We start from the raw sequence: 15,150 nt of genomic DNA on the forward strand, positions 1-15,150 counted from the left end.
ATGGCCAGCATGTTCTCTCTGTCTCCAAGCCAAATGTATTATTGTTATTATTGCTGTTATTTTTTTAAAGACTGCTTCCTCAGCTCGACAGCACACCACTCCATATTTAAAGGTAAACCTGAAGAAAACAGATCAGCCGTGGCTGGTGCAAGATTGTGAACCAAGGTTCTTCACATCAGCAAGACCTGACCATCTGTGCGACACCGCTGCAGACTGCTTCAGTTTCCTCCTGGCAGCCATCAGCAAATCCTAGAAGCAGTCCACAACGTATTTTCACTTATTTTCTTTTAGGCTGGGTTCAAATTGAGTTTTATTTTAGTACACGTGATTTCATATCTGTTATTCTTTATCACTCACTTTCCTGTGGATTTCTTTTTTTTTGGCTCTCAGTTTAAATGATTGAATACCTCAAACAGTTTAGTCCTTAACCTTAGTGTTTAAACTCAGATTGTAGGCAGTTCATTAGCATCAGTTGGCAGTAGCCCGTCTAATCCAGACACGATGTGTATGTCTCAGCTTTCCGGCGTCATTAGCATTCCTCATTTTTTTGGCAGATGCTCAGTGTTTGGAAACTTTTTTTAGCACCGTGTGTATAATATGATTTGGTAGGAGGTTGGGGGGAGAAAAAAGAGAAATGTTTAGGTATTCTTGTCACACTCCTCTTTTTTCTTCTTCTTTTTTTTTTGTAGCGTCACTGAGTCCATTGAAGTAAATCAAATGTAGATGAATCAAAGGGAGAACAGGAGATCTGTAGCTATAGCTCAGGAAAGCCAACAGAAATATATCCAGGGACAAAGTGCAATGCTGATCCTATTTGTTTTTCTTTTCTTCTCTTTTTTTGTCTTTTTTTGTGTTTCTGAACGTGACTGTCTGTCTCCGTGTGGTCTGTTTATCGCTCATGTCTGTGCAACAAGCACCTGTCCCAGTGTGTGTGTGTGGATATTTAAAATGGTGTGTGCATGGCTGCATGTGTGCCTTTTTGTTAACCTCTCGAGCCTCGTTGTGTTTACACCTTGTGTACATGCTTCAGCTGTCGGGGCTTATAGGCTTTAACCGGAGTGACCATGGAGTTTGTTCCACCGAGAGGGAACGTGCGATTTGCATTTAGAGCAGAGTCTGTCAGCCAAACGAAGACGCGCACACACAGACCTGCAGCTCAGCATCCCCGAGCTACACACAATAATGCTTTTGTCTCTCGCTGACAGCTATTTAAGTAAGAGAGATACACATTCGCAAACACTTTGGATGAAGGGAAGAGAGCAACTCAATTTAACAATGCCAGTCTCTTTTCAGTTGGTTTGATCTGATTGTAGAAGCTGTCACAAAAGATAAGCCTCCATTTCTTTTTTTAAATTTTTTTTTCCACAGTCTGAAACAGGCTTTTATGGGTCACGCCAATCCCCCCCCCCCTCCCCCAAATTCACCCTGAGGCGATGTTAAAATGGACCACTACGTTAATAAAGATGAAAGTTTCCAGGATTGAGGGCGCGGAGTCTTTAAAGCCTCTCTATTTCTGCGCAGAGGTTTTGGTGTGTTGACTTTTTTATTTCATCCGAACTGACTTCATTGCGACGTGAGCTCAGTATGCAAGCGTGCAGGAGTTTGTGTCTTCATTCTGGGTGTTATTAGCCTTTTTTAGCTGATTTTCAGTGAAGTTGCATTTTTGCAAATTATGCCAGATTTTCATTTTCATGCATCTTTAATCAAGAAGTAGGTGCTTGCTGCTGAATAGGTGATTAACGTTCTTGTATTTTGGCAGTTTGCTTCTGGCACAGAAGTATAATACAGCCTATGCAATACAGTCGCATGGGATTGTCCAAGTAAATCCTCCGAGGCATGCTAATACGCGGCGTCTGATTTTTGGTCATAACGTGTCAACCCGAGAGAAGCGACGTTCCCGCTGATCCAACACAATTCCACAGCCTTGAAATAAAGCCATGCTGCAGCATTGTGCGGATGACTAAAACAAACCTCACGTTTCCCTTCATGAATATGAAAACATGGTGTTCAGTATGTGCGAGTGCCGATCTGTAAAAGAAAATGAGAGAAGTTGCCATTATTTGTTTTCCTGCTGTGCAATGATTCCCTTTGATCTGTCTTGTGGAATATTCAAACTGTGATTATATTATACATTTGTAGATATGCCATTGTGTAAAATTCTGATGAGATGTTTTAAAAAAAAAATGATTGTGGATGATGTACATACTATGTTTTCAGGGAATAAAAGGAGATGAGGCTTAAGTTCATCTTGAATGTCCTGCAGCAGTCTCGCTTTGTGCTTTTCCTCCTTCCTGTTGACACTAACATCTGTTGTCCTGGTTTCTGTTTGTCGGGCGTGGTGGAATTGAGCCTAATTCAGGTGACAAAGCGATTTTTGCGCTGAGATGACCTCCCTCTCAGTGACTTTTGTCAGCTTTAGGTCCCACTTCAAAAGCAGCGGTGTCAGCGGTACTTGAGGTCATGCACGTCGCTGTGCCGCTGTCCATCAAAGCAATCTTCCATTCAGAGGATTCAGAAGTCCAAACTGCTGCTTCACAGACATTCTCCTCACTGGACCTGAAAGACGCACCAAGCTGAAGCACATCCATTTAAATATAAATATAAGTCCATACATTTTGGCTAATTTCCAGAAAGCAAATAGTATTTTTTTCCCCTTTCGCACCTTTTTAAATATGTGGACTGAGTGTCAACAGACTTTTGTTAGGTACACCTGTTCTACTGCTTGTGAATGTAAATATCTAATCAGCCAATCATGTGGCAATGCATTTAGCGATGTAGACATGGTCAAGATGACCCACTGGAGTTCTAACTGGTCATCAGAAAGATGATTAAAGTGATTTTGAATGTGGCTTTTCTGACTATTTCAGGAACTGCTTCTCTGCTGGGATTTTCCCACACAATCATCTCTGCGATTTACAGAGAATGATCAGAAAAAGAGAAGATATCCAGTGAGCGGCAGTTCTCTGGGTGAAAATGCCTTGTTGATGCCAGAAGTCAGAGGCTGCTCTGAACTGATAGGAAGGCAATGACCACTCATTACAACCAGGTGCCACTCCTGTCAGCTACGAACAGAAAACTGAGGCTACAGTTTTCAGGGCCAGAAAAAATTGAATAACAGAAAACAAGAAAAGTTGTTTCCTGGTCTGACAAGTCTCCACTTTTACGTTTGGATGGTAGAGTCAGAATTTGGTGCAAACAGCATGCTAGCATGGATCATTGGTTGGTGGTGGTGTTACAGTGTGGGGGATATATTGGGGGGACACTTTGGCAATTGAGCATTGCTTAAATGCCACAGCCTCAGGATTGTTGTTAACCATGTCCATCCTTTGATTACTAAAGCGTTCTGATCTTCGATGGCTGCTCCCAGTTCAGATCATCTCATACTGTTTTCTTGAACATAGCGGTGAGTTCAAATGAACTCCACAGCCACCAGATCTCAATCCAGCAGAGCCAGTTTGGGATGTTGTGGAACGGGAGCTTTGCATCACTGATATGCTGCAACTGTTTGATGCTCTCATGTCAGTAAGGATCAAAATCTCAGGAATGTTACCAGCCCCATCTTGAATCTATGTCACGAAGAATTCGATCATTTCTGAAGCTAAAAGGGGATCCAACACATTACTAGCGAGGTATACCTAATAAAGTGTCTGTTGAGTACATGCAGACACAATCAGAGAAAAGCAGTGGATCTGACACAGGTTAAAGAGGAGTTCCAGGTTTTGTATCTTCAGAGGGAGCTGCCCAAAAACTGCTTCAAGTTCATTAGCAGAGTTTGAGAGAAGGTGCAGTCTACCAGGCCACCTTCTAGCAGCTGAGGTACCATGGCCGCTGTTTTGTGTCAAAATCTCAGTTATAAAAGCATTTTTTGTTGAACAATACCCTTAGTCATGCTGCTCAGTCTGCTCACATCAAAATTTTGCATTACGCACATGCTGTCTCATGGTTATGCACATGTACAGACGCTGAAAAACGCCTACAGAACAACTGAAAGCACCCTGTCATCAGAAATATCATAATTTAGCGGCATAAACAAGACATTTCTTTCTTTATTCTCATCACGTAGGGGTGAAAGTTCCTATATTCTCCGCGGGCACAGTAGCAGGTTCAAATATCCAATTCAGGCGAATGGTTACTGAGAAGCTATTTTTAGCTCACAGATAGCAGATTCTCCTATCAGCTTAGATGACCACCCTTGAATTCATAAAGCATTGCCCATGTCCTTTAGCCGAAGCACCAACCTTGACAAGAGCTCTTAAGGTATAAAGATAACAAGTCTATCCTGTCAGTCTGTTTTTTCACTGTTTCCCAGCCCAGATTTAGGGAGCCTCCTGCAGTAGCTGTAACATTAAGATAAAAAAAAATATCTGAATATAAGCAAGTCCTCATAACGACCATCATTACATTCCACTTATTCCCTTTTAACTTAACTGTTATGTAATTCTGTGCACAAAAATAACCCTTTAATTGGGAATATTCATGTATCCGTCTGGTCCGTCCTATCTGTAATGCTTTGATTATATGCCACTCTACGCTCTGCCTCTTCAGATGCTTTGTCTCGGCATCTAACATGGAAATTTAGACAATTAATGTTCTCCAGAGCGGCGGTGCATTAACAGCCTGAATTTTTGTCTTGTTCGTTGAGATTTGTGTTTGATGAAAAGGTGCAGAGCTGCAGGTTTTGGCCGTTTGGCCAACTATTTGTGGTTTCACATTAAACCAGAGCTACATGTGGACGTGTCTGGACTTTGTCTTGTGTATGTGGGGCCAGGACGAGATACAGTCAAAGCCTTGGGGGGAGTGATAACTGCAGGGAGTCAGCAAGAAAGGTAGCGATAAACCTTGAGTGTGATGAAGGCTTTTTAAACGGCCCGGAGTGTAGTTTCAGTGTTCGGGAGCGGTGCAGGGAAACCAAACAGAAACTCTAGCTTTATTAAAGAAACTCTAGCATTAAAGGAAAAGATGCCCTGAGAAAGCCTGCACCCGTGATTCCCACTTCATTTGTGACCCTGCTGGAAAACGCTGGAACTCATCTGTTACTGTAACAAAACAATACAATGCACACTTTTCAATGTGGTTAAATAACCATAATTTATTAACAATTTATTAACAACTTTGCTCTGCATGTTTGATCACTCATCTAAATGAGAAGTTCAGATAAACAAGAGACGAGCTAGGGTAGCGAGTAGGACTGGGAGGAATTGCTGGTGGGACACAGCGACCTTCACTGCGAGGGGTTAAAAACCCCAAAGTCAGCTGGAGGGCTTACAAAAGGGCACTTTTCCCCTTTTAGACTCAGCTTGGTCTCTTGGGAGCTTTGAACGCTCTGTGAAGCCCCTCATCATGGGAGTGCAAGTCCACCTCTCGAACTACAATGCTGTTGTGAAGGACCAATCCATCTGACCGTGAGTGATTCATTATATAAGAAAGGGACTTGAAAGGATTAGAAAATGCCAAAAAATAAACATCTCCATATAAAATGCCTTGCGGCGCTGACATTTTATATGTGCGGGAAGATGTGGACTCGGTAATAACACTTGCTTCCATCATTGTAGTCGCTGGAAAGAGGAGTTTAAGGTTGGTAACCTAAATATTTTGACACTTTCAGATGACATCACTCCGTTTTATTATGAAACTGGAGCCAGCAGTTCATCACAAGCCTAGAAACAAGGAAAACTGCTAGATTATTTTTGTCCACTACATGCAGTACTGCAAAACTGTTTTGAGTCACACTTGATTTCTTTACATTTGTTGAAGTAAGAAATAGGTACAGCAAGTCATTGAAACTTATGCAAACATACATGAGGATACTATCTACGTATAAGGCAATATCAAGCCTGAAAGTCAATATTTGGTATGACCACCTTCGTTCTTTAGGTAGTCTTCAGGAATAGTTAAAAGACATTTTAAAACTCCCCTTTGGATGTTGTCTGCCTTTTTTTTGTCCTGTTCTCTGTCACGATGATCCCACACGGCTTCAATGATGTGCAGGTCTGGGCTCTAGGGACACCAATCCATGACTGATGGTGTTCCACTGTGTGCTTTTCTATCCAGGTATGTATTTACCTTAATGGCAGTGTGTTTGAGATCACTTTATAGATATTATGTCATAGTAGAGCAAAATATGATGGTACTTTTCTTTGTTCTGTTCCCCACCAACAGCACTTCAGCCCTACTCAGCCCTAAGCTATGACAGAGCTTCCTCTATGTCTAAAGCCATTACAGATGACTACAGATGTTCTTCTGCCCTAGATGGGGTTTTTTAGGCCTGACACATCTCTTTTCATCCTTCACTTGTCCAGTTTCCTCAGTTTTTTTAAAGACACACTGCACAGCGGGCTGAGATTTGCTAAATTTCCAACTAATAGCACTTTTGAAATCTCATTGTTCATGCAAAAAAATCCAATTTAAATCTGCCAAACTGTGTGAACGTTCACATTTTTCATAGATTCAACTAAAGAAATGTGAACAAATTATGTGTTTTTGTGAATTCTGCCTAAAGGTATAATTTAAACGTTGTTCTTTGATTAGTCATCTGTTATGTGTAGACACAACGCTGCCTCCTATCTTGAATTAAGAGCCTTTTTTTTGTACTTGAATGATTCATAGGTAAGTGTTAATTGGTTTAACAAATGAAAACAAAAAGAAAACTTAGAAGAAGAAGAACTATTGCTGAAGATTCCTTTCAAAATTACACGAAAGTCTTGCTTTTGGAAGCAAAATGTTATTGCGTAATAGAGTAAGCCTGCATGGGTGGAGATGGTTTCTGCTACCTTTGAAGAGAGGCACCTGCTTCCCAGTTGCATCTTATCATAATAACATCTTGTGATCTAACCTTAGTGTCCAAATATTCTTTTAATCGTGATCTTTGTTGGTACAGAGTCTCATCCTGGACACTAAATCTCAAGCAGTCAGACAATGAATCATCAGCTTCTTGGGATTCGAGTGTAGGATTTAGTAAAAGGTCAAGACTGAGGCTGGCACGGCAAGGAGCGACTTGGGGAGAAAGTCGGAGAAGGCTTTAACGAGCCGCAGTGCATCGATGCTTGATATGTTACTCATTTCATGAGAGAAAGAATAAAAATGGAGGAAATGGAGATGAGTACTGCACTGATCAGTGTGTTCATCTATGACTGTCAGATGGACTCTTAAAAGAAACATTTATGCTGATGTACCTTATCTACCCCAAGGCTGTTTGGATAGCTTATTAGTGCCAAGTTCTTTGATTTAAAAGCTGCACTGTTCCCGGACTTGTTTGTTTGGTATGTGACCAGTGTTTTCTAGCTGACCTTTATCAATCTGCCCTGAGCTTTGTTCTAAAAGGAACAAAATCAGCTTCACTGATTTTAATGTTCGATATGAAGAGGAAATGTACCTCAGTCGTTCCTGTTCCTGTTGCAAATGTTCCAAAAAGCAGTTATGCTTTCATGAATGTACTACGCGTGGCTTATCATTTCCATAAGTAAGTCAGTTTGCATCACTAAAGTTGAATATAAACGCTGACCACCTTCACCCAATCTTCATGCAAGCTACAATCGCAGCAAGCTGAAGCCCAGCAGATGGAGACCGCAACGTGCCAAGTTCACACGGGGAATCCAAACAGATGGACACATGAAGTGTAGCACCTGCTTTTGGCAACGCACCTCAGCACGTACAGCTTGAGTTAGAGGGGAAAAAAGTCACAGGGGATTTCAATCTTACAGGGTTGAGAGGTTTTGATTAGCCAATAGAAGTTGAATTTTGATCAATGCTTTTCATCAGAGAGACGTGTGCCAGCTACAGGGTCTGTTCACTTTGAAATGGTTTACATTCATAAAAAAAGATAAGCTGCATTTTTTTTTTTTTATCTTTGTGGTGCACTTTTTATGATCCTGTTGCATTATTTAGCATATCTGTTGTTTGGGTTTGATAAGACTGTAATAATCAGCAATCAGCAATAATTATCTCCAGGTGCTGACATTTGTAGCTTTCAGAAATTTGCACTTTTGTTTTTCTCGCTCAAAGATTGTAACAGCCTCCCCTGGAACACCACCCGCTGAAGAAAATGATTATTTGCATTAGCATTTTACAGAAACTGTGTTTCTAATCATGTTTCTGTTGGATCTATTATTGAGAGGATGCTTAGTGAAAAACATCATGAAGCAAATGTATGTCAGCAGAGATTCATCAAGATTCACAAAGATTGCTCTGAACGTTGCAGGTTTTTTTGTTTGTTTTTTTTGATCTACTTGATGATTTTGATATTTCTCTTGGTCTTTAATCAAGCCTTGTAGGAGGTGGTTGGCATTGACAATATTCATAATCTGGACAAGAATCCATGCAATAACTGGATGAAGCTTCGCACCTGTTGCCCGAGAGGATCTGAAAGAACTCCAGACACTCCCTTGAAGTTTCAGCGCAGCGTTGATGAAGTGCTTTTGAAGGTCATGAAAAATGTTCTTACAAAATATCACTATATTTCAGAGACTATAAATAAGCAAAAGGTTTAAGAACAGTCAAAGGAAATGAAGTTAAGTAAATATTTTCTGCACCTATGAAACAGGAGAAATCCAGCAAAGACCTGACGCAGCACCTGAGATGAGCGTTTAGCCTTTTTACTTAATCCGTCTACTGGTTACTGAAGATTTATCAGAAATGGTCTCACTGGTAGCTGGCTGTGAAGAAGCCATTCTTAAGAAGGGAAACAGAAAAAAGGCTGAGGTATGCCAAACTGCTTCAGAACTGGGTTGAAAAATAAGTGGAAAATTTGACATTTTGGGGTTGAACTGTTGTCCCTATCTAAGGGGAGATTCAAATGTTGTAGCAAACATTGACTTTCAATCTTGTTACTGCTTTTTTCTCATACACTGTAATTCCATTCCTGTTTACACATCTGTTAATAGATTGTTGCAGCTATTTTACATTTTTCCTACTAAAATATTAAAACGTTTTGAGTGGCTCAAGGCTTTTGCACAGTTCTAAAGGTCTATAACCTGCCCAGTGCACTCATTCTGTTTAATAATGTACCAGACTGTTGATTGTTGATCTCTAACTTGCTTGGACATTACTATTAACCTCCTCGAATAAGAGCAATTTCAGTATTTGGAAGCAATTTCAGATCTTTTATCAAGCTATCATGAAACAATGGGAGAACAGATCTCGTCTGACCATTAAACTGATTGGCAATCAAGTGTCCAATGACTTTGGATGCAATACTTTTGTTAAACCCCTCGAATTGAAGCTGAAAATTGCATATTGATTGATGTAAAATTCACTGTTTTGATGTACAGAAGCAAAGATGCAAAAGAAATGTGTGATTGCCCAGAAATGTATGAGCCTAACTGTTGTCGCTTTCTAGTCAAAACATGATAGGAGTTATTATTCTTGCTTGGGCTGTGTTAGGTCTGGATCCCGGATGAGCCCCCAAATGTGTTACATCCCCTAAATTAAAAGCTCACGGAAACTAAGTTTAACAACACAAAATAATGACTCAAAAAGCAACAAACACAACATAAAATAAAGCAAAAAAAAACAACAAAAAACACCATCAACCAAGCATCCAGTGGGCTGCTGGATTAAAGCCCCAAAACTAATTAACAAGTGACAAACTTGAAAACTGAGGGCTATAAGTTAATAGTTGATCATAAAAAAGTGAAAGAAAAAATTCTAGAATTAAGTTTGCTGATAAATGGTGGAGGAGAAACAACTTGTTCCAACATGTACGTGAGCCTCAGCACCTAATCAGGACAATTAGGACAACCAAAACAGATAATTAATTACCAGAGGAAGAATTTACTGAAATGTGGGGGTGTACGTAACAGTAAAAGATCTAAACATCTGTTTTTGAAGCTTATCATAAAACCTGGAAACAATGACTATGTCCAAAGGTCAGAAATTGTGGCTGCTGAAGTCTCTGCCATTCCAACAGCCAACAAATGTAACTCCTCCATCTCTCTTTTTTTTTTAAAGGTTTTTACCCTTATTTTATATGAGGTTTTAACTGTTGCAATGTATTTGCTGCAAAGATGAGTCTTTATTTATTTATTATTTATCTTTATGGTTTCAGATTCCACAAATTATGTACAAGATGTAATGAAGCACAATTCAATTAGGAGTGTTTACTAATACAACCCCGTGTTTAACCCTGATCTTGGCCTATCACAGTTAAATATATTACACTCCAGCCTGGACTGTAAAATACCACAGAGACATGTGGGTGAAACACCAAGGGTAAATCACTGGCGAACATATTTCTGAATGTAAACACCATATGGAGTTATAACCTCTGCTCGCACAGAGGTCATGTTGGTATCGCTTTATCTACTTCGACTTGGAGCAGCCAAAATGTCTGCTGATACACATGCAATTTGAAACAATTACTCTTAAAACCACTGATTAGCTCCTCCATATGTGAGCCCACAGCTAATCTGCCCAAACGCAAACTTCCTGCCAAACAAACAAATGCTTAATAATGAAGCAGGTCTTTGCCAGGAGGCCATCACTGACGCTGGCTGCACTGATGTTGTTATTCGTTTTTCTAAAAGCTGGGTCTCATTCACACTCATTAGTTCACCCAATCATATCTAAACATTGTTCATTAGCCAGAACAGCTGAGCTCAGTTCCATTCAGTTTTTCCGGCCTAATTGAAATGTACAGCTCTGGCTTTTTGAGAGAGCATCATTAGCACAACACGTCATGGTAATGCATTTTAAAGACGTCCAGCTTAAGGGCTGATTAATATTCCCCAGAAAGAACTACAAATCTCTCCTGTAAGAGCCACTTCAGAACACCAGCTGCCGTGGTGTTTACTCAAATATTTTCTATAGGCTTTCAGAGTATCGCTCGAGGAAAATGGATCCATCAAACAGCATGCTGGAGAGGTGGTTAACCTGAGTGAGAGTGGATGCGGGTGGAGAGCTTAAAACATTTGGGGACATGAAAGCAAGACATAAAATACCCCCTATTGTTATTTTTTTTTTGTAGTAGTAGCTCCAACTTTTACTTATGTTTTAAAGTGTCACCACATAAATTTTACCATTAAAGCTCAGCTTGCCCATCCTGGGAGAGCTTCTCTGCCTGTGTAATGCCTCTTTTTCTGTAGCTTTTCAAGGTCTGAAAAAAAGGGAACCTTGCTGTTACAGTCATCACTATTTTCTTAGCTTGGCTTTGATACTCTGCGTTTTTACCAGTTAAGCTGCATATGTTGGATCGCTTTTTTTGACCATCCTTTCTAAAAATCTATCTCTGATGAACCTCCAGGCCCCCACCCACCCACACATTGTTGTTTTTGTTTTTAAAACAAAAAAAGGCTTGTATGCAAACCACATATGAAGAGAAGACACAAAATGGCAGGGGCAGAAACGCATAAAACTCCCAACATCAAATTGGCATGTTTAGTAGTGCAATTGGATTAGAATATGATGTGGATTAGGAGAAACAGTGGGTTTTGTTTTTTTTCACAGACTGGAGCCATCTTTGTATCCCACAGCAGAGAAGGCCCTGGTTAAAAGGTTACACTTGTAAATGTATAAATAATAAAATGAATACAGGGGAAATCCATTTAGATGCTTTGGTTTCAGGGTCCTGTTATTGTGCATACAAGCTCAGGGTCACGGATTAGTTAGAAACTTGAATAGAGCAGAGCCACCTTTATCCACACTAACACCTGTGCTTTTCCAGTTAGTCCGAGCGTGTGCCGTAAAGTGGGCTCACCTCACCCCCGTGCGCAATTGTTTCCTCTGACAGCTGTGAACTGAGCTTACAATATCGATACACCCACGAGTGGACTTTAATGAAGCATGCAAAAAAACCACTATTTATCCCCGCAACATTAAAGCGCACAAGAAGCATTGTTCAAGAGTCGGATTTCGTGGCTCCCTTCTCCACGGTGGCCAATCAGATTCCTCTTCTTCCCAGCAGCACAACAGCATCTGACATCACGCCAATTCACAAATCCTGCAAAGCGCCGTTTACTTCTCGCTGCCACGCTGTTTAATCACAAAATGCTGCTCTTATTAGTCTCTTGGTACATTGTGAACGAACCGAGGTTGCAGAATGTGATTACATTTCAATCACTTCTCCTCTAGCATTTCAGAATTTCTGCAGCTCCATGTGGAGTCAAACCTTCCCACAGTAATAATAATAATAACAAGACGAAAAATGGGTTAAACAGCAATAAACAGTAAAACTTTCTTTTATTTTCACAGACATTATAACACACCACCTCACAACAGCATGTAAAGCCAAAGACAAAGGGAGAGGCTCAAATTCCTCTTGGGCACTAAACAGCACATTATGTACAACGGGCATTAGAATCAGCCTCACAATTACTCGTTTAGTTGTAAAAGACAGCGCGGAATAAATAGGCTATTTTACACCAATGTTTAATATAAACAAATACCTGTCGTACAAATTGCACTTGCCGATGGCTGTGAGGTAAAATACTTCGTGAGCTCTACATGACTGCAATACAGTCACTCCGACAAATGCCTTGATCTTATCCAGTGCCTTTAAATAAAAGTTTATTGTAGTGCGCCTGAGCGGTGATGAGCGAATTTTTACGCACGAACCTGGAGCGAGGATCGGACTCTCACTTCCCCATTATAACGCATAAATGCAGAAATCAACTGTTTATCGAACAAAATCAGAACTGAAAAGTTTATATTTATATCAGGCATAAATCACAGGAGTGCGACTCCGCTCTTTGGCTGATGCACAGATTTACTGGATTTCAAATTCGGCACCTGACAGGTTTTTAATCACAGAAGCTTTACAGCCACTTCATTTTAGGGTTGATGAGCTATAATTTTGGCAAATTTGATTTTCTCTTTCACACTAAACTCTCTCTCTCTGAGCCAAAGGGAGATATCGGGAAAAATATTTATCCTGATGCTTTACAAATGGCTTTCAAACACGTTTCTAGCATTTTCGCCTGTTGATTGAACTCAAATGATCCTGTTTGTTGTTGAAAAGGTCCCCATTGAAATGATTAAATATGTCTCTTACGCACTCCGTCTCCAAAAAGAAACTCGCCTATTTTGTCATTATCCCCCCCTCTCACAGTTGTGATTCGGAGTGAGACAACTTTCCGGTCCCCAGGCTACTATCACTGTTGTCCAAGCCGGCGCAGTCTGACCACATCCCCAACGTTCCGGGCTCCAGAGAGGTGACGAACCCGCCGGAGCATCGGGACAGGTCGCAGGAGCTAATGTGTAGCCTGCGGTCGGCTTGCCTCGGGCAGCACAGCAGCCTCTTAAAAGCCTTCCTGAAATCTGGGCTTCGGCAGTAAATTATGGGGTTAAACGCAGAGTTCACGTACCCCAGCCAGTTGAGAAACACGAAAAGGTCCTTGTCCACCACCTCTGCGCAAAAAACCCTCACGACGTTCACTATGAAAAAGGGCAGCCAGCACAGAGTGAACGTTCCCATGATGATGCCAAGCGTTTTGAGCGCTTTCTGCTCCCTGAGTGCCAGGATCTTAGACGGCCTCTTCTTGCACTTGGAGGTCAGTCCGGTTAAGGTGTTGTGAAACCTGCCCTCGCACTTGTCGATCTTCCTCAGCTGCTTTTTCGCCTCTCTGTACACGCGGGCGTAAACAAATATCATGACCAGGAGAGGAATGTAAAAAGATATGATGGATGAGGAGATGGCGTATGCTCTGTTTGTGACAAAGTCGCAACATTCGGGGTCCTCGTAGCAGTCTGTGTCCACGCTGTCCCGAGACCAGTGCATCAGGATGGGCAAGAAGGAGACCAGCGCAGAGATCGCCCACACCACACACACCACCGCTTTGGCCCGGGCTTTGGTTAACAAGCTTTGGTAGCGGAAAGGTGATGTGATAGCCACATACCTGTCTATGGCGATAACGCACAGGGTCTCGATGCTGGCGGTGACGCAGAGAACGTCCACCGAGATCCAGAACTCACAGAAAAAGGTGCCATACAGCCACGAACCGCGCACCGCGAGCGCCGCGCCAAATGGCACAACCAGGAGCCCCATGATGAGGTCCGCGCTCGCCAGCGACACGATGAACACGTTGGTGAGAGTCTGCAGCCTCTGCGTCCTGGCGATGGCCACGATGACCAGGATATTTCCGAACACGATGGACAGGACGATCAAACCCATAACCACGCTCATGCCCGCCATCCACTGCTCGGACGCGGCTGCAGCGGAGCCCGGTGAGTCGGACGCCTCGCTCCCTGTGCCATTCTGGAAGTTCACTGGCGAGGACGCGCCACCACCGTCCCCCATGACGGGCTGCTGGGCTGTGAGTGGAACCAGGTCGAGATCATCAAGGCAGCACTAACAACGCCTTCACAGTCTATAGCTCTACTCCCACTGCGCGCCAACTCCATCTGGAGCGCCTCTCAAGTCCTCAGCCTGCGTTGGCTGCCGTAGCGGCCGGGACAGCAAAGCGCGCGGTGACATCATTGCTCCTCACGACCAATCAGGCAGCTCAGCGGGCAAACGATCCCAGCGGTGAAGTTGTGGAAGCAAACAAACACCTGAACCTTAAATTTTCAGTCAGTCTCTTTTTGGTGTCTTCGCCAGTTAACGCGCATGGACGAATAAACCAAACTTTTATTAAGCAGGAGAAGCAGATGGTCACTCCCCAAACTGTCCATAACTATCATCGGTCCAAAAAATCTTGTCGGTTATGGAAACACGATTAACCAAATATGGAAGTCCAGCAGGACATGAACTACAGGGATTTCGCTGTTTTCATCACTGGCGAACCACAAACAAAATTTGTTTTTCCACTTGTCCGTTTTATATTTTCATCGCTAAGAATACATTCCGCAGGCATGAGGTCAGGCCCAACCACGGATCTGTGGTCCTTCCTTCACAGCAGCTGTATTATAGTAAACTTCTTATCTCCAATCACAAGTACAGAAGGCTATAAAGCAGGGGTTGACTCACAGCTATTCTGTCCACGCATCACTGCAGAGATAAACATTCCAGGTCAGTTCCAGGTCATTAAAAATGATTTTTGTGACCTACACCTGAACCAGGTTTTAAATTATGGCCAAGATGGAAGAAAGACAAGCCTAGTAGTGAGCTTAGTTAAAAAAAAAAAAAAAAAAGAAGGAAAAGAAAGAAAAAGAAAAGAAAAGAAGGCGTTCAAGATAAAGAAACAACAACAAAACAATGAAAGGAAGGTAGATTAAAGGATT

At 41.9% G+C, this 15,150-nt stretch overlaps 1 protein-coding gene across 1 annotated transcript; it reads right to left on the reverse strand.

Moving 5' to 3' along the window:
• Positions 1 to 12,154: 12,154 nt before the first annotated feature.
• On the reverse strand, positions 12,155 to 14,340 carry adrb1 (adrenoceptor beta 1). Its single transcript, XM_006791223.2, has one exon. It carries the CDS (start codon positions 14,225 to 14,227, stop codon positions 13,034 to 13,036), a length of 1,194 nt encoding a protein of 397 aa, XP_006791286.1. The 5' UTR covers positions 14,228 to 14,340; the 3' UTR covers positions 12,155 to 13,033.
• Between the last annotated feature and the right edge of the window lie 810 nt (positions 14,341 to 15,150).

The sequence above is a fragment of the Neolamprologus brichardi genome, chromosome 8 (assembly GCF_056152115.1).
Source record: "Neolamprologus brichardi isolate AB-2024 chromosome 8, ASM5615211v1, whole genome shotgun sequence".
NCBI lineage: Eukaryota > Metazoa > Chordata > Actinopteri > Cichliformes > Cichlidae > Neolamprologus > Neolamprologus brichardi.